The following is a 27,995-nucleotide window of genomic DNA, read 5'->3' on the forward strand; positions in this document are numbered from 1 at the left end:
AGGGAGCAGTCACCCCCATACACACACTGCCCCTTCTGCCACTCCAGAGCTTTGTCTGCAGGGGCAGAACAATGGACACTAGGACCCAGTGAATTCTCACCAGGTGGAGTCAGGAGGTGCGAATGCAGACAAACCAGTTTGGGATGAGCAGCACGGGGGCCATAACTGGTGTCCTAGAGCCACAGGAGGGAAAATCCATTGGGGATTTGGCTCCCCAAGAAGGGGGGGAAAACCCGGCTAACTTCAGTGTTTTCTGAGGGCTGGAACAATGGGTTCCTACCTGGACTATGATGAGAAACTCCAGCCTCAAAGGTGAGTAGCCCAGCGGGGTGTCTTTGACCCCCCGCTCAGGCCAGATTCTGATCTCCGTGAATCCAGATCAGTCATTCTAGTGTATCCCTGCTGGGGGTACACACAGGTCTTCCAGGGGGTATATCAACTCATCTCAATATTTGCCTAGTCTTGCAACAGGCTGCACAAAAAGCACTAGCAAAATCAGTACAAACTAAAATTTCATACAATGACTTGTTTATATTGCTCTGTATACTATACACTGAAAGGTAAGTGCGATATTTCTGTTCCAACTGATTTATTTCATAAGTACACGGTAAAAACGAGAAAGTCGATCAGCAATTTTGCAGTAACAGTGAGCTGTGACACTTCTGTATTTCTCAAAAAGAAAAGGAGGACTTGTGGCACCTTAGAGACTAACAAATTTATTTGAGCATAAGCTTTCGTGAGCTACAGCTCACTTCATCGGATGCATTTGGTAGAAAATACAGTGGGGAGATTTATATACACACATAGAGAACATGAAACAAGGGGTTTTATCATACACACTGTAAGGAGAGTGATCACTTAAGATAAGCCATGGGGGGGGGGGGAACCTTTCATGGTTACAAGCAAGGTAGGCTATTTGCAGCAGTTAACAGGAACATCTGAGGAATAGTGGGGGGTGGGATGGGGGGGAGAAATAACATGGGGAAATAGTTTTACTTTGTGTAATGACTCATCCATTCCCAGTTTCTATTCAAGCCTAAGTTAATTGTATCCAGTTTACAAATTAATTCCAAATCAGCAGTCTCTCGTTGGAGTCTGTTTTTGAAGTTTTTTTGTTGAAGGATAGCCACCCTCAGGTCTGTAATCGAGTGACCGGAGACACTGAAGTGTTCTCCGACTGGTTTTTGAATGTTATAATTCTTGACGTCTGATTTGTGTCCATTCATTCTTTTACGTAGAAACTGTCCAGTTTGACCAATGTATATGGCAGAGGGGCATTGCTGGCACATGATGGCACATATCACATTGGTAGATGCGCAGGTGAACGAGCCTCTGATAGTGTGGCTGATGTGATTAGGCCCTATGATGGTATCCCCTGAATAGATATGTGGACAGAGTTGGCAACGGGCTTTGTTGCAAGGATAGGTTCCTGGGTTAGTGGTTCTGTTGTGTGGTGTGTGGTTGCTGGTGAGTATTTGCTTTAGGCTGGGGGTCTGTCTGTAAGCAAGGACGGGCCTGTCTCCCAAAATCTGTAAGAGTGATAGGTCGTCACGGCTGCTACTCTGAATTCTGTATTTCTATGTCCGCTGTTGCAAGCAAAAAGAAAAGGATTCAGAGTAGCAGCCGTGTTAGTCTGTATTCGCAAAAAAGAAAAGGAGTACTTGTGGCACTTTAGAGACTAACAAATTTATTTGAGCATAAGCTTTCGTGAGCTACAGCTCACTTCATCGGATGCATCTGCAAGTAGTTTTTAAGTGAGGTGAAACTTACGGGTATGCAAGACAAATCAGACTCCTGAAAGGAATACAATAGTCAGGAAAGGTTGAGAGCCACTGATCCAGAGCGATTCCACTCCAGTGTAAATGAGATCTGGAGTGTCCGATGCTGTTTGAATCTAGCTTGGGAGATTCAGGTTCCCAGTTCACTGCATTGGCTGGGCCAATGAGATAGGCAGCTTCAGGAGTCTCTCCTGAGTGTACCTGGTAGTGCCCATCGGTGTGGGGTCTAAACACTGTGGAACCAGCAAACACTGTTTGGGATTGTTGCGGGAGGCATCTGGAGAATCAGGCATGTGTTGTCCTTGTGATTTTATTGGCTTGTGATTTGATTGATTGAATCATATCATGCCTGGCCTTTCAGTCAGGCTGATAAATCCAGCTCAGAAAGTGGATGGTTTCTGAAAGTGGGGCCCAATCCTGTAGCGATTCTGCCAAGCAGAGGGTCAGGTTTTTCAGTGCTTAGCACCCACAATTGGGACAAGAGTTTCTGAAGATCTCATGGGAGTTCAGCTGAAATTCCAGCCCATAATACAATGGAATGTGTGCTGCAATAAGCTACTACTCCCGTAGTGTTTTCAGAATCAGGCTCAGAGACTGTCATGTAAACCCTACAAGACAGGGTCGGCCTCAGTCTGTTCTTACAGTAGCGAGCAGGGATTCCAATCCGGACTGGGACCCCGTTGTACTGGATGCTGACACTGGAAGACACAGTCCCTGCCCCAAGGTGCTTACAATCCAGCAGCATACAACCATGCATGGGAGAAAGATGCACAGCCTAGATTTTCAAAAGTGACTAGTGATTTTTGGTGCCACAATATTGGGCAAAATTTGTCAGTCAAAACTTTTTTGTCCTGCTGTAAAATGCAGATTTGGCAGCCTCAAAATGTCAAAAAACAAATATTTCTTGAAAGTCAAAATGCAACTTTTTGATTTTCCAATTCAAAAAGACTTGTTGTTTTGACATTTTCTTTCAGTTTACTTTTAAAAAAGTAAAACGTTTTTAAAAATGCTCAAAATCCAAACAAAATGTTCCACTTGAGGTCAAATGAAACATTTCATATGACCTGAAACAAGGTTTTGGGTTTTTTTGTTTTTGTTTTGTTTTGTTTTACTTTTTGATTTGCCAAAAATTTTGGATTTGGGTTGAATGAATTTTTTTTTCCTGCTTTTTTGGAATTGCCAGCTATATGAGATGCTTGTAAGGAATGTGGGTGAAATCACAGGCAAAATTCACACTGAAATAACAGGCAAAATTCCATTGACTTCCAGGGGCCCAGGATTTTACCCGCGGTGTCAGACCGAATAGGGGTTCAGCAATTTCTGGAAATCAGACCTCCTTAAAGTATCTGTAGTTTGCAGTGTTGCCAACCCAAAGAGTTTTCGGGTTTTTTTTATATAATTTTTTTAAACTGAGTCATGCCTCAAAAAAATCAGGAGATTGGCTTAAAAATCAAGACTTTTTTCAAAAACAGTAATAATGAATTTTGGGCTCTTTGTATTTTTCTTCCGGAGTTTGAGCCTTTAGGGATCAAGTTTTGAACCACAATCACAAGGGCTGGATACTTCCTTGTTTTCTTTAAATGAATGTTGAGATTCTGACACGACAACAGGAGCTGGGACTTTTAGGAGTCCCCCCCCCCCCCCCCGCCAAATAACATGAGAATCCTAATTTTATTGGCAGCCCAAAATCACTAGTTACTGTTGCAAATTGAGGCTCCACATATCCCTGGTTTCAATTCTACCCTTACTTAGATTGGGAACTCAGAGGGATTGGGAACTCAGAGGGATGACTGTCTCTTTGTTCTTTCAGAGTGGTAGCCGTGTTAGTCTGTATCAGCAAAAACAATGAGGAGTCCTTGTGGCACCTTAAAGACTAACACAATTATTTGGGCATAAGCTTTCGTGGGCTAGAACCCATTTCATCAAATGCATGGAGTGGAAAATACTTGATAAGGCAACTCCTATCTTTTCATGTGCTGAGGATTTATACCTGCTACTGTATTTTCACTCCATGCATCTGATGAAGGGGGTTCTATCCCACGAAAGCTTATGCCCAAATAAATTTTTTAGTCTCTAAGGTGCCACAAGGACTCCTCGTTGTTTTTTCTTTGTTTGCACAGTGCCTAGCACAATGGCATTCTGGCCCATGACATTACCATGGCTCTACCACAATATAAATAATAACAATAATACCCTGACTTTTATTAGCTGGCTAATTATTTTAGACCTTGCAGAAGAAGTGGGTCTTGAGGAGGGATTTGAGGGGAGAGGGGAAGGCAGGCTGGTGGGTAAGATGGGGCTTATAGCTCTATGATGGGGAAAAGTTGCATAAAAGAGGATTCCTAAGGAGAGAAATGATGTTTTGAAACACTGTCAGTTTCCAGCAGCCAGGGGTCAGATCTTGAGCTTGTGTCACAGGGCATGGCACCAATGGAATGACCAGGATTTACACAGCTATAAATTCTATTATTATTTGTGTTGTGGTCACACTGATCTTGACCAGGAGCCCAGTGTGCTAGGTGCTGTACAAACAGAACAGCAAGACAGTCCCTGCCCCAATGTGCTTTATAACACGTGTGGATTTTGCTGAACGCTACTTATACATCCCACTCAATGGTCACAAGCGCTAAATGGTCATTGCCACTTAAAGATTTTGAATCCCATTACATATTTCCTTTTGCCTTCCCTCTGGCGGGCTTGTCAGTTTAGACTGGACACTCTTCAGGGTGGGGATGGTGTGTCTCATTATTTAGGGGAAGGCCTCTGGCCTGTGCTATGCAGGATGATCATGGCGTCCCTTCTGGGCGTAGGATCGATGGATTCGGGTTAGCAGGGCGTTCTGGAGCTGGAAAGGGCTCCATTACTGCTCCAGGTGTGGTGGAAACAGTTGAGAGCCCGTCTTAAGGTTCAGAAGGCAGGTGAGGCATAATCACTGGAGAATTACACAAGGACTCGCTCCAGCTTGCGAGCCTGCTTCATGACTTGTTTGTTTTTTTTGAAGGAGGGTGGAGCAGAAAAAACACCCAAACCCTTGCTGTTGAACAGAGAGGGTGAATGTTTCATTGTCTCTGTGCCTCTGTCCTCTGAAGGCAGGGCAAGGAGGAAGTGGTGGGACTTTATGCTCTGCCCACGCTCCCATGCTCCGCCCAAAATCCCCTTTTCCCCCTTTAAAATGAGCAGGAACGAAATAGCAAATGTTAACGACCACCATCAGGCTTCAGAGTCAACATGTCACTCAGCAGTAAAGCGCTTTACTGAGGATTTCATAACTCACGCTGTTGGAACTGCAGGTGCAGCTTTGCCAAGCGGGAGGTGATTTTGTGGGAGCTGGATTTTAAACCAGAATGCCAGAAATCACACCTGCCGAGGGATTTTATAGCCCATGTGAAAGATAGTGCCTCCATCAGGACCTAGCACCAGCAGCTTACAAGGGGAGAGTGTGTCCTGCTGCATTGCGGACACCGCTTCCTGTAACAGCTTGAGCAGGGAGGCAGTGTGGTCTAGTGGACAGAACAGCGGACTGGCACTCAGGAGACCAGCATTCTATTCTTGGCTCTGCCATTGGCCCGCTGGATGACCTTGGACAAGTCACTTTGCCTTGCCATGCCTCAGTTCTCCCTCCTGTAAAATGGGGATAATGATATTGACTTGCTTTGAGACCTACTGAGAAAAAAGGTAGGTATCCATTACTATTAGGCTGTTTCTTAGAGGTCTCCCCTCCAAATATTGACCAGGTCTGACCCTGCTTAGTTGCTCAGACACAACTTACAGGATGGGGGAGTCTATCCTGGGAAGCAGCAAATCTGCAGGAGATTTGAGAGTCGTGGTGGATAATCAGCTGAACATGAACTCCCAGTGCGACGTTGTGGCCAAGAGGTCTTATGCGATCCTGCGATGCAGAAAGAGGGGAATCTTGAGGAGGAGCAGAGAGGTGATTTTACCTCTGTATTTGGCACTGGTGGGATCCAGTTCTGGTGCCCACAATTCAAGGACTTTGATAAATTGGAGAGGGGTCAGTGAAGAGCCACGAGACTGATTAAAGGTTAGAAAACCTGCCTTACTGTGAGAGACGCCAGGAGCTCGATCTGTTTAGCTTAACAAAGAGAAGGTTAAGGGGTGACTTATACCTATAAGTAACTACATGAGGAACAAATATTTACTAGTGGTCTCTTCCATCTAGCAGAGAAAGGGGTAACAGGATCCAATCGCTGGAAGTTGACACTAGACAAATTCAGCCAGGAAATAAGGGATGAGTTTTTAACAGTGAGTGCAATTAACCATTAGAACAATTTACTAAGGATCATGGTGGATTCTCCACTGACAAGTTTTTAAATCAAGTTTGGAGGTTGTTCTCCAAGATCTGCCCCAGGAATGATTTGGGGGAGGTCTCTGGCCTGTGCGATCCAGGAGGTCAGACCAGATGGTCACAACGGTCCCTTGTGGCTTTGGAATCTCTGATGAGTGCACAACGTTTGATGGCAACACAATAGCAAAGAAGCCAGGCCTTGGAGAAACCGTGGGCAGCACCTCCTCCCCGCAGCCCCAGCCATGTTTGAGACCGTCCCGCTGCCTCGCCCCATCTATATGCACCACACAGTTCTGGCCCCACGGGGTCCTGCTGACCGAGTCGTGTGCCAGCCTGTCTGGGAGCTCCTGGCCCAGGGCAGGTTGGAGCAGCAGGGCGTGTGCCCGGAAGCCACAGATCAGCGGGAAGGAATGTTTTGGCAGCACGGGAGGTGTTGTCATGCTCATTAAGATGCTAATCACATTGTCCTGATGAGAGAGGCCGGCTGGGCAGGGGAAAAAGAACAGGAGTACTTGTGGCACCTTAAAGACTAACAAATTTATTAGAGCATAAGCTTTCGTGGGCTACAGCCCACTTCATCGGATGCATAGAATGGAACATATAGTAAGATATATAATATATACACACACATACAGATAAGTTGGAAGTTACCATACAAACTGTGAGAGACTAATTAGTTAAGTTTCGGAGTAGCAGCCGTGTTAGGCTGTATCCGCAAAAAGAAAAAGAATACTTGTGGCACCTTAGAGACTAACAAATTTATTAGAGCATAAGCTTTTGTGAGCTACAGCTCACTTCATCGGATGCATACAGTGGAAAATATAGTGGGGAGATTTTATATACACAGAGAACATGAAACAATGGGTGTATATACAATCTCCCCAAGCAGTCTGCCGTCAGACTAACCACATCTACAGCAGGGGTTAGACTGGCACAGCAACAGCGCTCGGGGGTGTGGATGTGTCACACCCCTCAGCGCTGTAGCTATGTAGAATTGAATGTTAAGGGTAGTCCAGGGTGTCATCTGAGGGATGATCTGGGCACTAGCAGGACCGGGATAGAACCCAGGAAGCTGGGGTGGCCCAACGAAATGAATAGGCAGCAGGTTTCCAACAAACGTAAGGAAGTTCTTCACACAATGCACGGTCAGCCTGTGGCAGATTGTGGATGAAAATCTGGTAAACTTTCAATTTCCGTTCTGCAGGAAATTCCTTTCAAAATTTTCTTCCATCGCAAATTGACAGGAAGAGTTGAAATTCCGAATGCTGCATTTTGACATTTGTATTAATGATAGAAATAATTTGCATTGCAGCCAATCACAGTACAATCTTGAGCTTTGGAAGAAGGCTATAAAAGTCGCCGGCCCAGAATAGAGAAGTGGCAAGACAGAAGAAGATACAATATCATCAATAGGATATAAAATAACATAAACGTCAGAATGATCGAGTGAAAACAAAGTGCTTTGACCCTATTGAAAGGAAATGTTTGGATCATTTTCCATTATCCACGGATACGTTCTCGGGAGCCATTTTGATTTTGTTCAGTCAGGATTTTCCGATCGGAAACTGTCAGAAAATTTTCAACCAGCGCTTGAGCGACGTATTAGCTCTACCGCCCTCAACAAAGCTGCTCCCACTGCTGCTCAAAGAGAATCCCCCTCCCTTTCCTCCTGCCTGCAAAGAGTAGTATGGCAGACCCCTCTGAGGGTGATTGGAGCATCCCCAGCCCCAGCTGTTCAAACATACGGAGTCAGGCCCTAAAAAACCATGAGATTCTATTAAAAAATGAATCTTGAGTTCTTTTTTCTTGCTGTTTTGGCTTCTGAGCCTTTAGGGTCGCGCTCGGGTCCTGTTCTCAAGTTTTTTTTCTGCAACCACGAGGCTAGAAATGTACTTCTAGCTTTAAGAAGAATTGCAAGAGTTGTCGACGCTTGATTGGTTTCTATATGACAGTAATGCCTTGGCCAGGGCCCCGTTGTGCTGGGCCCTGCCCAGACACAGCCCCTGCACCAAAGAGCTTACACTCTGAATACACAAGAGGGTCAAAAGAGGAGAGGGAAGTGGTTTGCCCAAAGTCACACAACATATCAGAGCTGGGATGAGAACTGAGATCTCCTGCCTCACTGCGCCTGAACGTACTGCATTGGACAGAAAATCAATCCCATGCTCTATCTCAGAGGTGGGCAAACTACGGCCTGCTGGCCACATCCGGGACCCTCCTGCCCGGCCCCTGAGCTTCTGGCCCGGGAGGCTCGCTCCCGGCCCCTCCCCCGCTGCTCCCCCTTCCCCGCAGCCTCAGCTCACTGTGCTGCTGGCACAATGCTCTGGGCAGTGAGCTCTTGCCGGGCGGTGAGCTCTTGCCGGGCAGCGCAGCTGCAGAGCCGCAGCCTGACCCGGTGCTCTGTGCTGCGCGGTGCGTGGCTGGCTGCAGCTGGGCAGTGCGGGTGCCTGTTCTGGTTCTCTGGGTGGCGTGGCTGTAGGTGTTGAATAGAGGGCAGGGGAGTTTGGGGTGGGAGTCATGGTAGTCAGAGGGTAGGGAACGGGGGTTGGATGGGGCAGGGGTCCGGGGGGGGGTTGGATGGGGCAGCGGGGGGCAGTCAGTGGCAGGGGTTCCAGGGGCAGTCAGGGAGAAGGGGTGGTTGGATCGGGCAGGGGTCCCACGGGAGCAGTTAGGAAGGAGGTGGGGAGCAATCAGGGGGCGGTTGGATGGGGCAGTGGTCGCGGGAGGGGGGCAGTCAGGAAGAAGGGGTGGTTGGATGGGGCCGGGGTCCCGGGAGGGGCAGTCAGGAAGAAGGGGTGATTGGATGGGGCAGGGGTCCCGGGAGGGGCAGTCAGGAAGAAGGGGTGGTTGGATGGGGCAGGGGTCCCGGGAGGGGCAGTTAGGAAGAAGGGGTGGTTGGATGGGGCAGGGGTCCCGGGGGAGGCAGTCAGGAATGAGAGGAGGGGTTGGATGGGGCAGCAGGGGGGCAGTCAGGGGACAGGGAGCAGGGCTGGTGGTGGTAGTGGATGGGGCAGGAGTCCCAGGGGGGCTGTCGGGACGGGGTGGGGGTTGGATGGGGCAGGAGTCCTGCGGGGGGGGTGGGCATCAGGAGGCAAGATGTGGGGGTTGGGGGCGTGGGGGGTGGGGCCGAACTATGCCAGACTGTTTGGGGAGGCACAGCTTCCCCCAACCAGCCCTCCATACAATTTCAGAAACCCGATGTGGCCCTCGGATAAAAAGTTTGCCCACCCCTGCTCTATCTGTTAGACCACGCTGCCAGCTGGCAATGCCCCTTCGCCATACTACCATTAGCTTGAACCCACTTAGCTGGCACGCGGAGGCGAGACCGCTGGAAGTGCGTCCCAGCCTGAAGGCAATCGCCTGCGTCTCTTAGAGGAGAGAGTTTGTCGTCTTGCGTCACCCATAGTGGGGAGCTGGGCTGACGAACGCAGCAACCGTTCTGTGCCTAGCAATGAAGCGCCCAGGAGGCAGGGCCGGGTGCAGCATCAAGGCTTTAAAGATCCTGCCTGTTTATCTTGCAGAGCAAACCAAGCAGAGTCAATCTCCGTCTGCCACTAGCATCGAGTGGTCCATGTAAGAGCAGTGAGGCCAGGGGCGGTTTCTCCAGGTCCGTGCCTTTAGCTCTGAAGGGCCTGGATTCGAAACTCACTGAGGACCCGGCTGCAGGGTGTCATTACAAAACTGGTGCTCTAAAGCCCTTCTGCTGCACAGAGCACATTTGCAGAGGCGCCACGGGGAGTCAGGCACCAAAATGGTACCGAAAGCCGATGGGAACTGGCCGCCTAACGCCTTCAAAACCCCCACCCGCAGTGAGTTAATTCAGAAGCCCCTTTGCATGGAAGTGAAGCGGATTCATCTCCCCCTGCCTGCCCGTGCCAATCCACCTTTGCTCCCTGGTTTCTAATGGGGTCCCCTACTGCTGACAAAAGATTCCTAGTCCCCGCTCCCAGTGTGGGCCCAAAGTGACACCTGTTTTCTAACCTCCCCTGCTTGCTGGATTTAAGTTTCCTTAGAGACGCAGAGTGGCTGGGTGCTGCACTGGCTCTCCGGGCTTGTGTAAACAGGACCAGCCCTGCACTAGACTACAGGGCTTGCTAGGGTGGCGCTGGGTTGATTTTCTTGGGCGTGCCAGCGAGTGCCACCAGGTACAGGGCTGATGTCAGCTGGCTCAAGAAAGGGAAAGCTACCGGCTCTAAGCAGCTGCTCCAATGTTTTCCTTCCCTGCGATGGGCCCAAGCGGCAGTGGGGCCCGCCGGACGTGTTTGTAACTGAGCAGTATTGAGAGATAATTGCCGACTGCCGCAAGAGGCCGGGCAGCTACGGGATCCCCTACACGCCAGCTGAGGTGATTCTAGCTGGAGATGGACGGTCAAACAGGTGGAGCTGTGATCACCCTGTATGTTTCAACACAGGGCTTCCGCCTTGGGGCAGGCTCGGGGCAAGGGGACGTGGGCCGGGCACGGCATGGACTCTCCATGACAGCCTGGCTGGCAAAGGGTGGGTGGGTGCCTCCTGCTGGCATCTTGGTTCCTCCCCAGCTGCAGCGGGGGTGTAAGTCGGGCTTTGGGGGACCGCTTGGGTAGGGGAGGGGGATGGTGGCCATGCCGCAGGCTCAGCGCTTTTGCATCCAGGAGAATTCAGAACCCTCTGGGGTTTGGGGAGGTGGGATCCGAATGTGAACCCGGGTTCCAGTCTCGGGGCTTGAGTCCATCTCCTGGGCGCTGTAGGCAGGGGAAGAGCCGAGCTCAGCTCTGCGGGGGCACTCTGCCATCCTGTTCCCACCTTGCTGGTGCAACCCATCCATGGTAGCAATGGCGTGGCGGGGATGTTAAATGATGGGGAATAGAAGGGGAATCAGGAGGTGCTGGGTCATGGACGATGGATGTGGAGGAAGAAGATGTGGGAGGTCAGGCAATGAGGTTGGGTGGGGGGTGGGTGTTGGAGGGAAAGAGAGGGGAGATGGAGACATGGGTGATGGGGGCAGGGGGAATGGGAAGGGGGAGGTGAGGCATGAGTCTGGTGGGGAGGCAGGGCCCAGGTGACAGGGTTGGGGCAGGGAGGTGGGGCCTGGGTGCCCAAGTGGGGGGATGGGGATGGGGCCTGGGTGCCCAGGCCGGGGGAGGTGGCCGTGGGACAATCTCTCTCTTGCAGCAAGGTCCCTGCTCCAGAGGAGCTGGAAGAACGGGGGACCCCCCCTTGGCCTGGCATCGAGAATACCCTCTGGGGTCCATATTGGGCCATGCCAGACCAAGCCCGGGGGGGAGCCGAGCGGTGGCAGAGGGTGCCCTCGCTGAGGGATGGGCATGCCCTGCCCACCCGCAGCAGGGGCAAAGCAGGGAGCAGCTGCCCTGGGGCCCTGGCGGTGCTGGGTTTGGTGCTGGTCCCTCTGGGCAGGAGGCTGCGTGGGGGCATCCAGGGTGCTCTGGGGAAAGACCCACAGCCTGGGGAAGGCCTCCCAGCAGCAGGGCCAGATACCTCAGCCCTGCCCTGCGGGAACCCGCCTCGAGGCATAAGACGGGAGCCCCTTCCCTCCTGGGGGCTCTGTGCCCAAGCTGCCAATGAGGGACCCCTGATGTTAGCACCAGCTGGGACAGGGACATCTGTGACACAAGGCTGAGCCCCAGCAAACTCATTCCACATGGGAGGTGGTAACAGCTCCTGGTTTCTAGGAGCCCGGCTGGGTCTGAGCCACGGATGGGCTCCATTCACAGTTCGGGGGGCCTGGCCCCAGGAAGGCTGCAATCTCGGTTCAGGCCAAACCTGCTGAGGACAGAACTGCTCTTGGGGTCGTCCCTGTTTAGATGCATTCTCCTGGCCAATCATAGACTGGCCCGAACCTGGTTCCTCCAGCCCACGCTCTCCTCTGTTGGCATTGTAGCGACCAGAAGGATCCGGAGAAGCAGGACGTGGCCGAGCAGCGGGAAGGAGCCGTATCCATCCAGGACATGGAACTGAAGGAGGAGTGGCAAGACGAGGAGTTCCCGGGGTGAGAGAAATGCAGCGGGGGCTGCTGGCTGGGATCCTCACCGCATCTTCTGTCGCCCCATCCCGGGAGCAATGGGAGGTGACATACATGGCCCCTTCCCCGCTCACATCGCTGCCCCTGGGGGACCCCAAAGGACTGGCGCCACCACACTGAATTTGAGCTGCACTGTCAGGAGGATGGGGGCGGCCTTGGTGATCAGTGGTTCACTCTGTGGTGTGGGGAGGGACTAGAAAATCCAGAACAGGTGTCAGCAGGATGATGAACAGGTGATGAGGCAGCTGGCGCCAAGGAGCTCAGGGCTCAGCCAAGGGGTTTGACGTATTGAAGGGGTCAGCCACCCCTTCCAGCCAGTGTCTTTGGACATGACTGGCAGAGGCAGCGTGGACCAGCAGATAGCCCCCTGGCCTGGCGGTCTCAGGACTCCTGGGTTCTGTGGCTGACTCAGGGCAAGGAATGCACTAATCTAGTGGATAGAATGGGGATGGGCAACCAGGACTCCAGGCTTCTGTGCCCAGCTCTGCTAGTGACCTGTGGAAAGTTGCTTCCTGGCTCTGTGCCTCAGTTTCCCCTCCTGTAGAATGGGGATTGATGGACAAAATAACTAGCAAACAGTTGGCCATAAAGAGGAAGCAAAGTCTATATTTAACCCCTGCAGTGGAAAGCACCCAGCACAGACACTCTGAGCACACGCAAAGCGCAATTGGTGTCTTTGACTGGATCCATCAGGCAAAACACCTGCCACAGTGCTGCAGGGGCTGTATTCCCACCTCCTTCAGATAGGCAGCTGTTGCTAGCGGTCACGTGCAGAACGGTGCACAGCTCTGCTGTTTACCCAGCGGGGAGTGTCGGGGGGGAGGAGGGAGGGAAGGGGAGAGGACAGAAAAGGAACTGCATTGTAAATGACAGGAGGTGGGGTTTGAGAGCCAGGACGAAGCCTTCTGGGGGACCTGGGTTCAAATCCTCATGTGAAATGAGTTGGGTGGTCTCAACTGGCTTACTACATTGTGCGGCTGTCTGGTCCGGCTCGTCCTAGAGGTGAGAGGTCAGAGGGCCATTGGCAGAGCTGTGTGTGTGAGGGCCAAGGCCTGGACTAGCAAGTGGGGGGGCTGTGGGTTGGCCCTGAGGGGCATGGGCAGCCCAGGACTGGAATAGCGGGGACAGCAGGGCCTCCTGTATGTGAAACTTGCTCCACAGATGACTCCACTGTAGGTAGCTCTAGCGGTAGGCCAGTGTCATTATTCCCATTTAACAGATGGGGAAACTGAGGCACAATGTGATGACATAACATTCACTCGAAGGCAAAATCCCCACCCTGGCTCTAGCCCCTCGCCTCCCCTCCCAGAGCCAGGAATGGAACCCGTGAGCCCTGACTCCCCACCCCCCGCCCCGTTCTAACCATTAGATCACACTCCCTTCCCAGAGATGGGAATAGAACCCTGGCGTCCTGACTCCTAGCCCCCTCCCCCGCAGGAACATAGCAATTCAGAGCTGGGAGGGATGGTCTAGCCCAGCGTTTCTCAACCTTTTTGATACCAGGGACCGGCTTGCATCAGGGAGATCTCAGGGACCGGCACCAGTCCACGGACCGGTCGCTGAGAAACACTAGCCGTCCCTGCCCCGTCCCCCTGCGTGTCTCATCCTCCCCTGTCTTGCAGACCTCTCCCAGAGGAGGTCTCTGAAGAGGACCTTGAAGACTCCGGCGGGGAGCCCAGCCCAGGTAAGGCCGTGCCCGGGGGGCAGGTGAAGGTAGGAGGGCGAGACCCCAAGAACACCAGCCGGGAAGGCTCTGGGTGTGAGCACGCTGGGGGTGCTGCAGGGCAAGGGCTACGTCCCCCCGGATCTCCAGTCCCTCAAACACCCCCAGGGCACAGCTGACCTGGGTGGGAAGGTTTTGTCCACTCGGCCCCAATCCAGCAATCGGTGCATGAGCAGCGGCGTTTTCTGGACAATACGTTTTCCTTCCCTCCCATCCCTATTTTCTGTTTCACATCCCTTTTCTCTTGCTCTTGTTTGCCTTGATCCTTCCTCCCCCCCCCCCGCCACCAGTCGCCCCCAACACCCTGGAGCTGTGTGGGAAGCGCCACATGAAGAAACGGTTGCCGGCGCCGGATCTTAGCCTGTCTTTGGACCGGGCCGAGGGCTCGGTGCTGTCGGGCAACTACCCGGAGCCCACGCCAGACGGCAGCCTGGACATCAACGTGGACGAGCTGGAGACGCCGTCCGAGAGCGAGGTGCTGGACGGGCCTGAGGGCGGCCATGACTTCGAGTGGGAAGGTGAGGCCGGAGAGAGAATGCGCCCGCGGCTGGGTTGGGCTGGGCTGAGCGTCAGGGCAGGGGAGGGTTGAGTGGGGGCAGGTCTGGTTGAATTCAAACTGGAGCAGGTACAGAGAAGGGCTACTAGGATGATCCGAGGAATGGAAAACTTGTCTTATGAAAGGAGACTTAAGGAGCTTGGCTTGTTTAGCCTAACTAAAAGAAGGTTGAGGGGAGATATGATTGCTCTCTATAAATATATCAGAGGGATAAATACAGGAGAGGGAGAGGAATTATTTCAGCTCAGCACCAATGTGGACACAAGAACAAATGGGTATAAACTGGCCACCAGGAAGTTTAGACTTGAAATCAGACGAAGGTTTTTAACTATCAGAGGAGTGAAGTTTTGGAATAGCCTTCCAAGGGAAGCAGTGGGGGCAAAAGATCTATCTGGTTTTAAGATTCTACTCGATAAGTTTATGGAGGAGATGGTATGATGGGATAATGGGATTTTGGTAAGTAATTGATCTTTAAATATTCAGGGTAAATAGGCCTAATCCCCTGAGATGGGATATTAGATGGATGGGATCTAAGTTACCCAGGAAAGAATTTTCTGTAGTATCTGGCTGGTGAATCTTGCCCATATGCTCAGGGTTTAGCTGATTGCCATATTTGGGGTCAGGAAGGAATTTTCCTCCAGGGCAGATTGGAGAGGCCCTGGAGGTTTTTCGCCTTCCTCTGTAGCATGGGGCATGGTTGACTTGAGGGAGGCTTCTCTGCTCCTTGAAGTCTTTAAACCATGATTTAAGGACTTCAATAGCTCAGACATAGGTGAGGTTTTTCATAGGAGTGGGTGGGTGAGATTCTGTGGCCTGCGCTGTGCAGGAAGTCGGACTAGATGATCAGAATGGTCCCTTCTGACCTTAGTATCTATGAATCTAAGTGTGGGGATGGGTGGGAAGCAGGCCTGGCTGGGGCTTGTAATGGCAGGGGGCATAGACAAAGCTGAGGTGGTGTGTCGGGATCAGCAGGGGGAGTTGAAGTGGGGGGCCGGGAAGGGTGAATGAAAATGGGGGGCAGGCTTGGTGTGGGGCTGGGACTGGCTGAAGATTTGGAAGGACGGTTCGAGGGGAGGTGAGTGTGACGGGTTTGGTTACAGGGACCCCCTTGGGACTATCACCTGAAGTGCTGAAACTACCGCTGAGTCCGTTTTCCTTGCCATCTTGGGACTCCAGAACCCTGCCTTGTTGAGCCAGACACACTAGCCTGCTGCAACACAGACCCAGGGTCTGGACCATGTCCCCAGAACCTCAGGCTTTAAGTGAAAGCAGCTTAGCAGGTTACCTGCCTCCAGCACCCAGACACCCAGCTCCCCATGGGATCCAAAACCCAAATAAATCCGTTTTACTCTGTATAAAGCTTATACAGGGTAAATTCATAAACTGTCTGCCCTCTATAATGCTGATAGAGAGAGATGCACAGCTGTTTTCTCCCCCAGGTATTAATCACTTCCTTTGGGTTTATTAATAAACAAAAATGATTTTATTAAGTATAAAAAGTAGGATTGAAGTGGTTTCAAGTAATAACAGACAGAACAAAGAAAGTTACCAAGCTAAATAAAGCAAAAACATGCATGTCTAAGCCTAATACATTAAGAAACTGAGTACAGGTAAATCCCACCCTCGGAGATGTCCCAATAAGCTTCTTTTGCAGACTAGACTCCTTCCTGGTCTAGGCCCAATCCTTTCCCCTGGTACAGTCCTTGTTAATTCCAGCAAACATCTTAGATGGAAACTAGGGGTTTTCTCATGACTTGCCTCCTCCTTTTATAGCTTTGGCACAAGGCGAGAATCTTTTGCCTCTCTGGGTCCTCACCCCTCCTTCTAAATGGAAAAGTACCAATTTTAAGATCGATACCAGTATCATGTGACCTGGTCACATGTCCTGTGAGACCTCATTCTTCATTACCCACAGAAGTACACAGGAACGTTTGCAAGTAAACAGAGCCATTTACGACCAATTGTCCTAGTTAATGGGAGCCATCAAGATTCTAAACCATCATTAATGGCCCACACTTTGCATAATTACAATAGGACCTCAGAGTTGTACTTCATATTTCTAGCTTCAGATACAAGAATGATACATGCATACAAATAGGAGGAATATATTCAGTAGGTTTCAGAGTAGCAGCCGTGTTAGTCTGTATTCGCAAAAAGAAAAGGAGTACTTGTGGCACCTTACAGCACCTTACACCTTACAGCTCACCTGTAGCTCACGAAAGCTTATGCTCCAATAAATTTGTTAGTCTCTAAGGTGCCACAAGTACTCCTTTTCATTCAGTAGGTTATAACCTTTATGATACCTTACAAGAGACCTTTTGCATAAAGCATATTCCAGTTGCATCATATTCACTGTCATAAGCATATTTCCATATGGAGTGCAATGTCACTTTGAGTTTGGTTAGAGGTTGGGGTGGAGGGAGGGGGCCCTGAGGGGTGGGGTTAAGGGGAGGTGTGGGGTTTGGTTGGAGCTTTGATGGGGAGTATTGGGTAGGGGTGGAATGGTGAGGGGTTGGTTGGTGAGTGAGGGGTTGGGGAGGTCGAGAGGTTGGTTGGTTGTTGGAGCTGGGGGATGGTTGGGGGGGTGAGGGGTGGTTGTGGTGGGGGGTTGATGGGTTGGAAGGTCGAGGGTTGGTTGTGGCAAGGGGTTGGTTGGTTGGGGTGAGGGGTTGGGGGGTGGTTGGTTGTGGTGAGGGCTTGGGGGGGTCGCGGGTGGATGTTTGGCTGGAAGGTTCCAGGGAAGCTGGGCTTGGGGGGAAGTTTGGGAGGGGATGGGGTCACTTTGGGGGGGTGATTCTCCTTTCCTGGGCCTCATTTCCCCACACCCATTGATACCTGTCTCATGGGCACCCTAGTGCCCCAAGGGGGCGGTACATTGCAGAACACAAGGCAGGGCCCAGGTGCTTTCCTGTTATTGGTAAAAGTTCAGAAAAGAGCCCAGGAGCCTTTCCTAATACACCCGCCCCGCCCTTGTCCCTTCCCCTCCACAGATGAACTGCCCAGGGCCCGGCGCCTGGACAGCAGCCTGCTCGAGGAGAAACTCAGTGAGGGGCGCATGGTGGACGTCGAGGACAAGGACGGACGGAAGTGGAGGATTTTCCTGACAGACGAGCAGGAGCAGAAAGTGGATCTGAGCATCATCGAGCCCTACAAAAGGGTCATCTCCCATGGAGGTAATGGGGGAGCGCATAGCCCTGGGGTCTGGTGCTTGGAATGGGAGGTAGTAGGACTCCTGGGTTCGATTCCCAGCTCTGGGAGGGGAATTTGGTGCAAGGGGGTTGGGAGTCAGGACTCCTGGGTTCTCCTGGGAGTGGGGTCCCAGAGTTATGATTTACATGGTGCCTGTCAATACCCCAGGCACTTTACGGGGCATAGCAAGCACAGCCAATCGGAGGAAGCTCCTGCCCCAAAAAATCCATGACCCCAGCCCTACAGGACCCTGGCATCCAAGCCTGCTGTAGTAAACCCAGTTCCACACAGCCTGTGGGCCCAGAGGACCATGGGACGCTGTTCACAATGATAGCCCCATCCTTGTGGGTCAGGAGCCAAGCAAAGCAGCCAAACTGACCTGGTCTGGGCCAATCCCGGAGCTTCCCTGTGGGGGAGAACAGGCATGCTGAGGTGTAAGGGGGCGGGGCTAGGCGCCTGTGCCAGCTGGACCCACTCGCTCTGCTCTGCCGCTCCAGGGTACTACGGGGAAGGCCTCAACGCCATCATCCTCTTTGCCTCCTGCTACCTGCCCCACAGCAGCGTCCCTGACTATCCTTACGTGATGGAGCAGCTGTTCAGGTGAGCATGCTGCCCCTTGCTGGCTAGCGAACGAGCAGCAGGGATAACAGCTTGGGATGGGGGAATGGGCGGTGGGCTGGGGATGGCTCTGGGCCCCCCTCTGGAAAGTGACTCCGACGTAAAGCTGTGGTCACTGGAGGGACAGAAGGGATGTTGCCTCTTTAAGCCACCTGCATCGGGTGGCTTCCCCCCGCCCCAGACTCAATTCCTCTGGGGCTCAGCGCAGCACAGAGGGGCAGGGGAGCCAGCATCAGATGCTCATTACGTTCAGTCTGCCCTGGCAGCATAAAGGAGCCTTAAAGTGGGTGCAAACAGCCCCCCGAAACAGCCCCCTTCTGTGGAGCTGGTGTAGGGGCCCTGTACCCTGCCCTGGCATAGTGGGCAGATCGGGCTTGTGGATGGAGCGCAGTACGCTCTGGCTATTCCCTGCTGCAGGTAGAATTCCTGCGACTCCTGTAATTTACTTCATGGCACCAGAATATGGGGGAGCCCAAAGGTGGCATAAAACCACCCTAACCCTGAGGTCACGGACTGAATAACTGGAGATCGGGACCCTACTGCTGAGAGCAGCATGAATGAATAAACCCCTGAATAGCCCTGAAGTCCATTGGGGAGCAGCCCTCCTTTGCCCTGGGATTCTTGGAACCTCCCCATAAACATCAGGAGGTACTGGGATGCCATCGCAGCTGTTTCTCTGGCCCTTTACTGTCCTGGTAAATCGACCCTTAAAGTGCCAAAACCTTCTTTTAAAATAAGCCTCTCTCTTATAACAGTCTCCTCCCCAGCCCTGCCTGGCTGCCTGCAGCGCTGCCAACGGGAACATGGGGCTGTTCCCCTTCCGAACTCACTCAGTCTCTTCCGTTCCCAGACCATAAATGAGGACTGTCAGTGCACTAGTCAGGACTGGGAAGCTGCTGGCACAGGAAGGGTTAAATGCTACAGCAATGGGCGCTCTGTGAATGCCTAATATAGAATATGGGCTTGTAGTTAGTGCTGGTGACTGGGCATCAGGGTTCTCTGCCCAGCTGGGTGGGGAATGTGGCCTATTAGTTAGCGCAAGCAATAGGGGGTCAGGACTCCTGCGTTCTATTCCCGACTCATTGTGTGACCTTGGGCTAGTCACAGCCCTGCTCTGTGCCTCTGTTTCCCCATCTGTGAAATAGGAGTGGGGGATAAGAAAATTTACTCACTATTGGGGAGGCGTGGGTGTGATGTGAAGCTAAATCCACGACTGTAGCGTGGAGGCGCTTTGTGCCTAGAGGAGGGCTGGTTCCAGGCTGCAACGCTGGACCTCCTTTCTGCTCTCCCGGCAGGTACATCATTGGGACCCTGGAGGTGATGGTGGCAGAAAGCTACATACTGGTGTGTCTGAATGGTGCCACGCTCCGCAGCCAGATCCCGTCCTTCGGCTGGATAAAGCAATGCTACCGGACCATCGACCGGCGGTAAGACACAGCAGGGGACCAAACACTAGGGGAACGCTGCTTCCCCAGCCCACAAAGGAGAGCTCTCCCTTCACAGTTAGCCCCATCCGCCTTCCGTTCCCCCCTTACTCTAGCTGCTGGTGAGCCAGGACTACATCAGGAACTTGCTGAAGAGCTGGGAACAGAACACATGAGTCCTAATTCCCAACCACCCTCCTCTCATCACTAGACCCCCCCCCTTCCAGGGTGGGGATTAGAACTCAGGAGTCCAGCCCCCCAGCCTTGGGCAGACCCCAGGAGTCCTAAATACCTTCCCTCCCGGAGCCGGGAATAGAACCCAGGAGTTTTCACACTGAGTGATCTGCATTGACCCACAGACTCCACTCCCCATCCAGGGCTCCTTTGTTGCCCATGTCGAAGACTCAAGACTGGGTGAGTTCCCTCTTCAGTTCAGCGGTGGCTCTAGCTGGCTGCAATTTCAACTCCTTTCCCCCCCACACACCCCCAATCCCAGCCAAAATCTGCACCTCTGAGTCACTGGCAACAGGGAAACAGCTGCTTCCTATCTGGCTTGCACGGCGCGAAGGCCAGTGAAGCTGACACTGTGATACAGACCGGGCCATAAAAAAAATCCCAGCCTGGGTGAGGATGGAAACTGCAGCCTCCCTGGAGGGGCTGGGAGAAGGGACTGCGCTGGGCTGTGGTGAGTATAAAGGGAGGGTTCTCTAACGAGGCTGCTGGACAGAAGCAGACCCTATGGCTGTCTCTGGCACCCCAGCTCCCAGACTCTGGGCTTTGTAAGCACAGGATTTAATCCAGAATAAAGTGATTTTTTTATTCCAGAATGGAGTGTTCATATGGGGAGTTACCCTGGTCAGTTTCCCCATGTAGACAAGCCCTTAGCTACCTCTAAAAGAAAGAGCTCCCAGACTTCAGAGGCCCTGCCTTGGACCTGGGGCCCATCCAGAAACCTCCTACTGGCTCCTGATAGTTAGATGTTGGCTCATGCCTCAAATCAGGGTGGTTTATAGCCCTTCCAAGCCCCGTTTTTTTTAAAGCTAGGATTTTCAAAGGCATGCAGCTCCGGTTGAACCCTAGCGGGATTCCTTGACTCCCCTTAGCCTCCTTCAGTGCCAGCCTCAGCATTGATAACTAACAAGGGAGTCTTGTTGGCCAGATCAACGTCTGGCCCTATTTTCAATCCTGCTGAACTCTTGGCTTCAGGGATACCTTGTGTCAGTGAGTTCCACCGGCTAATCAATACCTCATGTCCTGTGTTCTTTGCATTGTTTCAGGCTCCGGAAGAACCTGAAGGCCATGATTATTGTGCATCCCACCTGGTACGTCAAGGCGCTGATGACCATTATCCGCCCCTTCCTCAGGTAGTGTGGGCTGGACTCTTTACTTGGCCTGTGGGAGGCTACCAACAGAGGGGTGTGTGCGCGTGTATGTGTGCGCGAGGAGGTTGGCGGCCACCCAGCCGCAGTATGAGAACACCCCTGGAGACCGTGCCCAGACTGCTCATGGGCCCGGTGGGCTGCATGTTGTTAGCATCAGACCATCCATGAGCCTCACCGCGCTCCAGTGTCTGCAAGACCAACTGCTACCCTAAGGGGGCGCCAGGAATAGCCACAGTGTCTGGGGCGGCCCCTTGCTCCGCAGGCCCTGAGCGCATTAACCCCTCGCTGGCTGGAGAGGCTCGAGCCCGCCTCCCCCACAGACTGTTCCATGCGAAGAGCTTTTTACGCCTTCAGCAATATTTCCTCCCTGAGCCTGGGCCTCCATGTGGCGGCTAGCAATGCAGGCCAGGGCTCTGCAGCCCAGAGAGCGGTGCTGTTAGCTACATGGGTGCACGGGTGGCAGCATGGAGCAAGATTCTAGCCCAGGATTTCTTGGATGCCCTTCACCAGCATTCCCTAGGTGCCCAGATACCGTGACAATGGGCGCCGTGTAAAGACCTGGATTTCGCCTGCCAGCTGCAGCCTTGTCATAGTGGTTCCCCTCTCCCCACTACCCAAGAAACTCAGGCCGCTGCCTAAAAAGCAGCTCTGCAGTCTGGGGAAGTGCTAAGCCCTTAAACCAGACTGGCCCATCAAGAGCAAAGTGGGGCGCCAAACACAAGCCAGCCTGACACATGCTGTGCAGGAGGGGGCAGCGTTGTACATTACAGGTACCAGTGTGTATGATAACACCCATTGTTTCGTGTTCTCTGTGTGTGTATATAAATCTCCCCTCTGTATTTTCTGCTGAATGCATCCGATGAAGTGAGCTGTAGCTCACGAAAGCTTATGCTCAGATAAATTTGTTAGTCTCTAAGGTGCCACAAGTCCTCCTGTTCTTTTTTGCAAATACAGACTAACACGGCTGCTATTCTGAAAGGTACCAGTTCGTATCACAGTCCCTCCAGAGAACAGTAGCAGGATGGAGTGTGGCTGAGATTGCAGGGCTAACAGCTGGGAGTCAGATACGGGCCCCCTGCCATACAGCTGCGGGGGGACGGATACATGCTAGCTGCAGAATTCAGGTCAATGATTTCATGATTCAGGGGCCCAATTTGAGGCATCTGAAAGGAGCCTGTTTTTTTTTTTTTTTTTCAGAATGCACCAAGCACCGGCAGAGCTGCCAACTCTCTCCATGTTTGATGTTTGTCTTAAAGCCCCAGCTCCCGGAGTTAGGTGACGACGGGAAAAATCTTGGCTTTCGTTTAAAAAAAGAAAGGCGTTTCCTGCCCTCGTGGCTGTAGAAGAAAGCTTGGCATGTGACCCAGTGCATAATAAAGGCTCAAAGACCAGACAACAAATAAAAGGGAACTTGTTTGGCTTAAAAATCATGAGATTTTTTTTAAAAAACCCACAATCTCTTGATTTATTTGAGGCCTGACATGTGACTCTGGAATGCTTGGAGTTGGCAACGCTGCCCCAACCCTCTGAAAATCAGGCCCCTTTCAGGTGTGTCAAGTGGGGCCCCCAGAGACAGACACCTCAAATTACTAGTCAGTTTCAAAAGTCCTGACCTTATTTGTGTGCGTGTGAGTCCTGACCTTAACCTGTTTGTGTGTAAGCGTGCGCTGTTTGCATCAAGCGTGAAGAAAATACAAAACCCCATGTGCCTTTCTGCACAGAGCATTTTGGTCAAGCTGGGGTGTCCGGCTTTCAAAGGCTCGATTAATTCACAGATCCGAATGCCCTTCTCAAAGGTATTTGCAGGCTTTTGCTGCAGTCTCCTCACTCTCTCCCCCTGAAAGTTTTACTGAGTCTGTGGTGGTAGCAGTGCTGCGAGGGGGTATTTAACATTTTCTCCGAACGCCTAGCCGTAACACAGTGTAAGGAGACCCTTCCCTTGTAGTGTGTGAAACGATGAATGCACCACACAAAAGTGCCGGCCTGGCTCACGAAGGGTTGGGGATGAGAAAAGAGGGCCAGATGCTTGCCTGGTGTAAACTGGCATAGCTCCATGAGCTTACACCCATTTGCACCACACCAGAGTGCCTTTTGCCCACAGATTGCTGGTTCCGATCCAGTTTGGGATCGACTGGCTGTTTGTTGGCCTTTGTGCAGTCAGCTGATAGGACTCAGCACTTGGACTGTCTAACTGGTGCTAAAGTATCAGCTGTGGCAGCAGACAGGCCTGGGAGACTCCATAGACGAGCTACAGCATATCTTCCCCCTAAACCCAAGGAGCTTTCCCCTGGCACGCATGGGGATGTGCAAAGGGGGAATCTCATGTTTCAGGGCTTGAGCCGATGGCCGGCACGGGTCATTCTGGCCGGATGAATTCTGGGCAATGTTCACTCTAATTTTTGACAGGCCGTGTATGCAAAAAATTTCTTCTGTGCAAATTTTGGACAGGCCATGTGTGCAAAAAATTTCTTCTGTGCAAATTTTTGTGCGTGCGGTGTTTTGCCGTGTGCGTGGGGTTTAGGATCTGTGTGTGCGTGCACATGCGCACAGCTTAGAGGGAACAGTGATTTTTTTTCTGCCACAGCAGAGATTGGCCACAGCTGGAGACGGAACACTGGACAAGCACTGTGCATGGGTGGGTGGCTAGTTAGATGTAAGTCACGTTGCTTAACATGTTCGTGGAAGGTGCCTCGGTGCTGGGGGCAGGCTAGGAACCTGGGTAGAACAGGCCAGACTAGAGGGCTGTCATCCTGGTTTCCTGAGAGATGCCCTGATGGGAAAACAACTGCTCATGTGACCTGAATAACCTATCCCCCCCCCCCCTTCTGCCTCCTCTCCCAGCTCCAAGTTTGGCAGGAAAGTGCAGTTCGTGGACAGCCTGTGGGAGCTGTCGCAACAGATTCCTCTTGAGCAAGTGCACATCCCCGACTGCATCCGACAGTGAGTCGAGCGTCCTTCTCTTCTTGCGTCGACGGCTGGCGCCTCTCGTGCTGGTTGTGGGGTGCGGCAGGTTCGACTAGGCTGGGATCCATCCGCCTCCAGGGCAGTGAGGACTAAGTGGAAGCCTTTGAAATCCCCCCCCGTCACCTTCTTCCCTTTTTTATTCCTCCACACCCAAATTTTTGTCATCTCCTTCGCCCCGGGAGGGGGGGCTATTAACCCTTCACACGTAGGTAGGTCAGTGTTATTACCCCCTTATATAGGAAAGGGAAGGGAGTTAGGAATAGAACCCAGGTGTCCTGGCTCCCAGTGCTACATCGGGAGCGGGCTTGCACTGGTGTAACTGCACCAGCGACGTAGCTGCCCCAGTTCAGACCAGTCGTGTCGATGCCTGCATTGGCAACTTGCACTGGTGTACATCACTCCCGTGCAAAACCACGTTGGTGCAGACGAGGCCAGAGATTGCAGAACAAAATCGTCCCTGTTCCCCTTTTGAGCCAACCTCTCATCTCAGGTCCGGGTCCCATTTTGTGTTGCAGGCCCAAGAGACCTGGCATGGCTTTACACCACCACTGTCCCTGCCACATTCTCTGCCACTCCAGGTGCCAGAACACCCCTTTGGTGTAGCATGGGGCGCCCTGGCCCATCCCAGCTGCCTATGCGTTGCATCGCCACCCCTGGCACGTTCCCTATGCGGGGTCACTAGGGTACACTGTGCCTACCTTGGGGGGGAATTCTCCTCTGGCCCAGGAGCTGGAGCAGAGGACAAAATCTGGGCCAATGGCCACGACAGTGCCTTTATTTCTTCTCTTTTCTCCCCTAGGCTGGATCGCAGCTGGAACAGCTCCAGGGACACACAGCGGTGATGCCAGCGGGAGGCTGCACAGCAGCGGACCCCAGTGCCAGTAAGGGCATCCACGTAACCTTGCATAGCTCTGTAACCTTGTTACTTCTTCCTACCAGTGTTCCTTTAAAGGAGAAATCGAAACGACCGGGTTTGGGAAAGGCACTTGCCGCCAGGGCTTTGTAAATAGGTCCAGCTTAAACGGATGCATTGGTTTAAACACGGGAGGGGTGGGGGCTTCTCAGGTTAGGCCGGTTTAAATGGAGGACTTGGCTTACACAGGTTTTTATGCGAGTGATGTTACAGTTAGACACGGAGCATATGCGTTATTGGGCTCAGTCCAGGGGTTCTCTGGCCTGTGAGACAGGAGGTCAAACCACATGATCTAACCGTCCCTTTTGGTCTTGCAATCCCTCGACTACGCTGCAATTTGATAGTTCCGCAGCCTGAGCCCGCTGACCCAGACCAGCTGCAGGGTTTTTATCGCAATGTAGATGTACCCCTGTGGACCTAAAACCAGAGTGGCTGTTGGTCTCACTCGGACTGATCCCAGTTGGCTTTATGGATGGAAACAAGTTTTTTCACCTGCGCAGCTGCTACAGCTACAGGAGAGGGAGTCATTTCGCCGTAGCGCAGCACTGGCCAAGGAAGCAGGAGTTCCTGTGAGCCCCGAAGAGCTGATCCAGCTCTTGAAGAAGGCGCTGGGTCCGTTCTGCCTCCTGCATCCTTGGCCTAATCAGCTCCAGCTGCAGGATTTTGTTCCCAAGAGGCAGATAACGCCCAGGTCCTGGCAGCTGGAAAAGTGATGCTCCAGTTCGTACGCTGACCAGGTTAGCCTGGAAGGGAGAGGGGAGAACAGGGACCCAGTGGGGAAAGTAGTGCAGCAGCATTAGCTTTATTAATTCCTGGCACCTTTCAAGGGAAGTGTCTCCATTTGCAAAGGGCACCGAAGCAGCAGGTGTCTGGAAATACTGTGCCCAGGGTCAAAAGACTTCACTCTGCATCCTGCCAGAGCTCCCCCTAGGCAGTGATGGGACGCTGCAAGCTGGGGAGTGAGACAAGGGCAAATGTATTTCACGTAGAGTGTTTTTCTCCCAAGCGTTTGTCAGGAGTCTGACGCAGGAAACTAACCTGCTCTCCCAACACCCAGCCCCATTATAACCTTGCATTTAGCTTTCCCAGACTACGCTTCCATGCTGTTTGTCTCTCTCTGCTGCTCAGGCATGCATCATTAGTCCTTGATTAATGTGAGATCTCTCAGGCGTGTGTCCTCAGCCCCGCATATCATTAACCCCCACCCTGCATGCATGGGGGCGAGGAAGCTGCTAGAGTTAACCCTGTGTCACTCAGACATTTTTAAGCAACAAATGGCCTGCCACATTACCAGCAAATCCCCAGGCTGTTAAAGCTGCAGGAAGTTTTCAGAGCTAAGAGGGAGATCTTCCAAGGCACAGCTGGCAATTCGCTCCCCAGGTGCCACTGACTTTCAGTGGGTGCCTAACAGTCCTGGGTGGCTTTGGCACGTCATCCACAAAGTCGCTTTTCACCCCTTGGCCGTTCACTTTTGTTTTGCCTTTCACTTCGGTTGATGGTGCTGTGTTTGGGTTCCCAGTACTGCAAGGGGGTTGAATTTTCACAAGTACCTAAGGGATTTGCATGCATTTTCAAGTCCAGAGCCTCAAAGGTGCTTAGGTGCCTAACTCCCACACATGTCACTGGGAGTTGGGCACCTAAATATGTCTTAGATGCTGGGCCTTAGGAGCCTGGATCTCACTGAAAGGCAATGGGACTTGGACACCTGTTGCTTAAACACTTTTGAAAATTTTACCCCAAGTCCCATTTTCAAAAGTGACTTAGGCAAGATTTTCAAGTGATTTTAGGGGTCTGATTTGCTGGGACCTGACTTTCTGAGGGAGGGTGCTTAGCACTTTATGAAAAGGAGGGACCTTTAAGGTATCACAAGCTGTAGTTCCCCCTTCACCCCCCCCACCCCAACAACGAGGCATCCAAAATCGCCAGTCACATTTCAAAATCCCAGCCTAAGTCTCAGGTAAAGTCCATGAGATTTAGGCTCCTAACTGCCTTGTCTATTTTTAAAATGGGATTTGAGGGCCAGATTTTTAAAGGTACTTACGAGCCGAAAGGTGCACAGAGGTGCTATGGGGAAGTTAAAAAGTGCCTAATTCCCATTGGTATAGAGTTGAGACACCTAGGTGCTTCTGCAACTCCCACGAGGTTCCCTGTCTGCACCTGTCTGTTCCCTGCAAGACACCTAAATACTTTTAAAAATGTGTCCCTAGGCTCCTAAGTCACTTAGGGGCTTTTGAAATGTTACCCTTGATCTAAACCCCAGCTGTGTTCTTTGATGTAAATATAGCAGCTGCTTGAACTATGCCTTAGACTGGAAGCTCTTTGGGGCAGGGACTATTTGTTCTGTCTGTGCAGCACCAGCACCATGGGGTCCCAAGCCATGACCGGGGCTGCCAGGCCCAACCACAGTACACATCATAGCACTAGCATCAAGGATGACATGAGGGGAGAAAAGAGGGGCTCAGGGGGATACCCAAAATGTCTAATTGAGGTGAAATGGGAGGGGATGGGGCCTCAGAGAACATGATGGGCTGGGGCCCCAAATTTCTCTCGATAGGCCTGATTGGAACCGCAGTGGGGGTCTCCGAGCCCAGGCTCCAGTCCAAGCTCACACTGTAATTTTTAGCCTCCCGAGCCTGAATCAGCTAATCTGGGCCAGCTGTGGCCGTGCTGCGGGTCTTTTATTGCAGTGTAGCTGTACCTGTTTCCTGAGGGCAGCAGATGGCACTCCCTTCCCCTGAGAGTCTAGGTGCCATCCCCTCCCCCAATCCTATCCCTCCCAGAGCATGGCAGATGCCGCACAGCTGGGCAGCACCCATAGCACCGTGGTAACTATTTTGAAAAGACTCTTGCATGGTCTGGTGCTTGCACATTTTGCACATTCACCTGCTGATGCGTTTTTGCGCTGAGGCTATAGGCACTGTATTTATTGTACCACATTTGGATGTTTACAAAAATGAAATAAAGTGACTGGACATACATCTGGTTCTTTAGCTCAGTTTCTCTGTCAACACCGGTGGCCAGGAGGCATTTTCAAAGCTCTGGGCCACGGGCAAAAATGATCAACCACATGCATCCCAACTCCTTTGGGTCAGTGTCTGGGAAGAAGGCAGCAAAAATGGAGCT

At 52.1% G+C, this 27,995-nt stretch overlaps 1 protein-coding gene across 3 annotated transcripts; it reads left to right on the forward strand.

The window, feature by feature from the left end:
* The first annotated feature begins 105 nt into the window (after positions 1-105).
* BNIPL (BCL2 interacting protein like) lies at positions 106-27,850 on the forward strand. Of its 3 annotated transcripts, none has more exons than XM_043502228.1 (11): positions 170-312; positions 11,963-12,070; positions 13,726-13,787; positions 14,117-14,344; positions 17,373-17,555; positions 18,069-18,171; positions 19,485-19,616; positions 20,891-20,977; positions 22,193-22,270; positions 23,837-23,935; positions 24,759-27,844. In XM_043502228.1, the coding sequence occupies exons 1-11, from the start codon at positions 269-271 to the stop codon at positions 24,799-24,801; spliced, it is 1,167 nt and encodes a 388-aa protein (XP_043358163.1). In that variant the 5' UTR covers positions 170-268; the 3' UTR covers positions 24,802-27,844. The 3 variants fall into 3 exon arrangements, with proteins under 3 accessions (XP_043358164.1, XP_043358163.1, XP_038238767.1); XM_038382839.2 differs by lacking the exon at positions 170-312 and adding an exon at positions 10,253-10,480; XM_043502229.1 differs by lacking the exon at positions 22,193-22,270 and having other exon boundaries at positions 106-312; positions 24,759-27,850.
* Positions 27,851-27,995: the final 145 nt, after the last annotated feature.

Source organism: Dermochelys coriacea, chromosome 24, assembly GCF_009764565.3.
Source record: "Dermochelys coriacea isolate rDerCor1 chromosome 24, rDerCor1.pri.v4, whole genome shotgun sequence".
NCBI lineage: Eukaryota > Metazoa > Chordata > Testudines > Dermochelyidae > Dermochelys > Dermochelys coriacea.

Bases quoted from the DNA above. Each gene is read 5' to 3' on its own strand.
- BNIPL (XM_043502228.1), top strand. From the start codon at position 269: ATGGGTTCCTACCTGGACTATGATGAGAAACTCCAGCCTCAAAG. The intron at 14,345-17,372 runs GTGAGGCCGGAG...TCCCCTCCACAG, and splicing joins CCATGACTTCGAGTGGGAAG to ATGAACTGCCCAGGGCCCGG. The intron at 23,936-24,758 runs GTGAGTCGAGCG...TTTCTCCCCTAG, and splicing joins ATCCCCGACTGCATCCGACA to GCTGGATCGCAGCTGGAACA.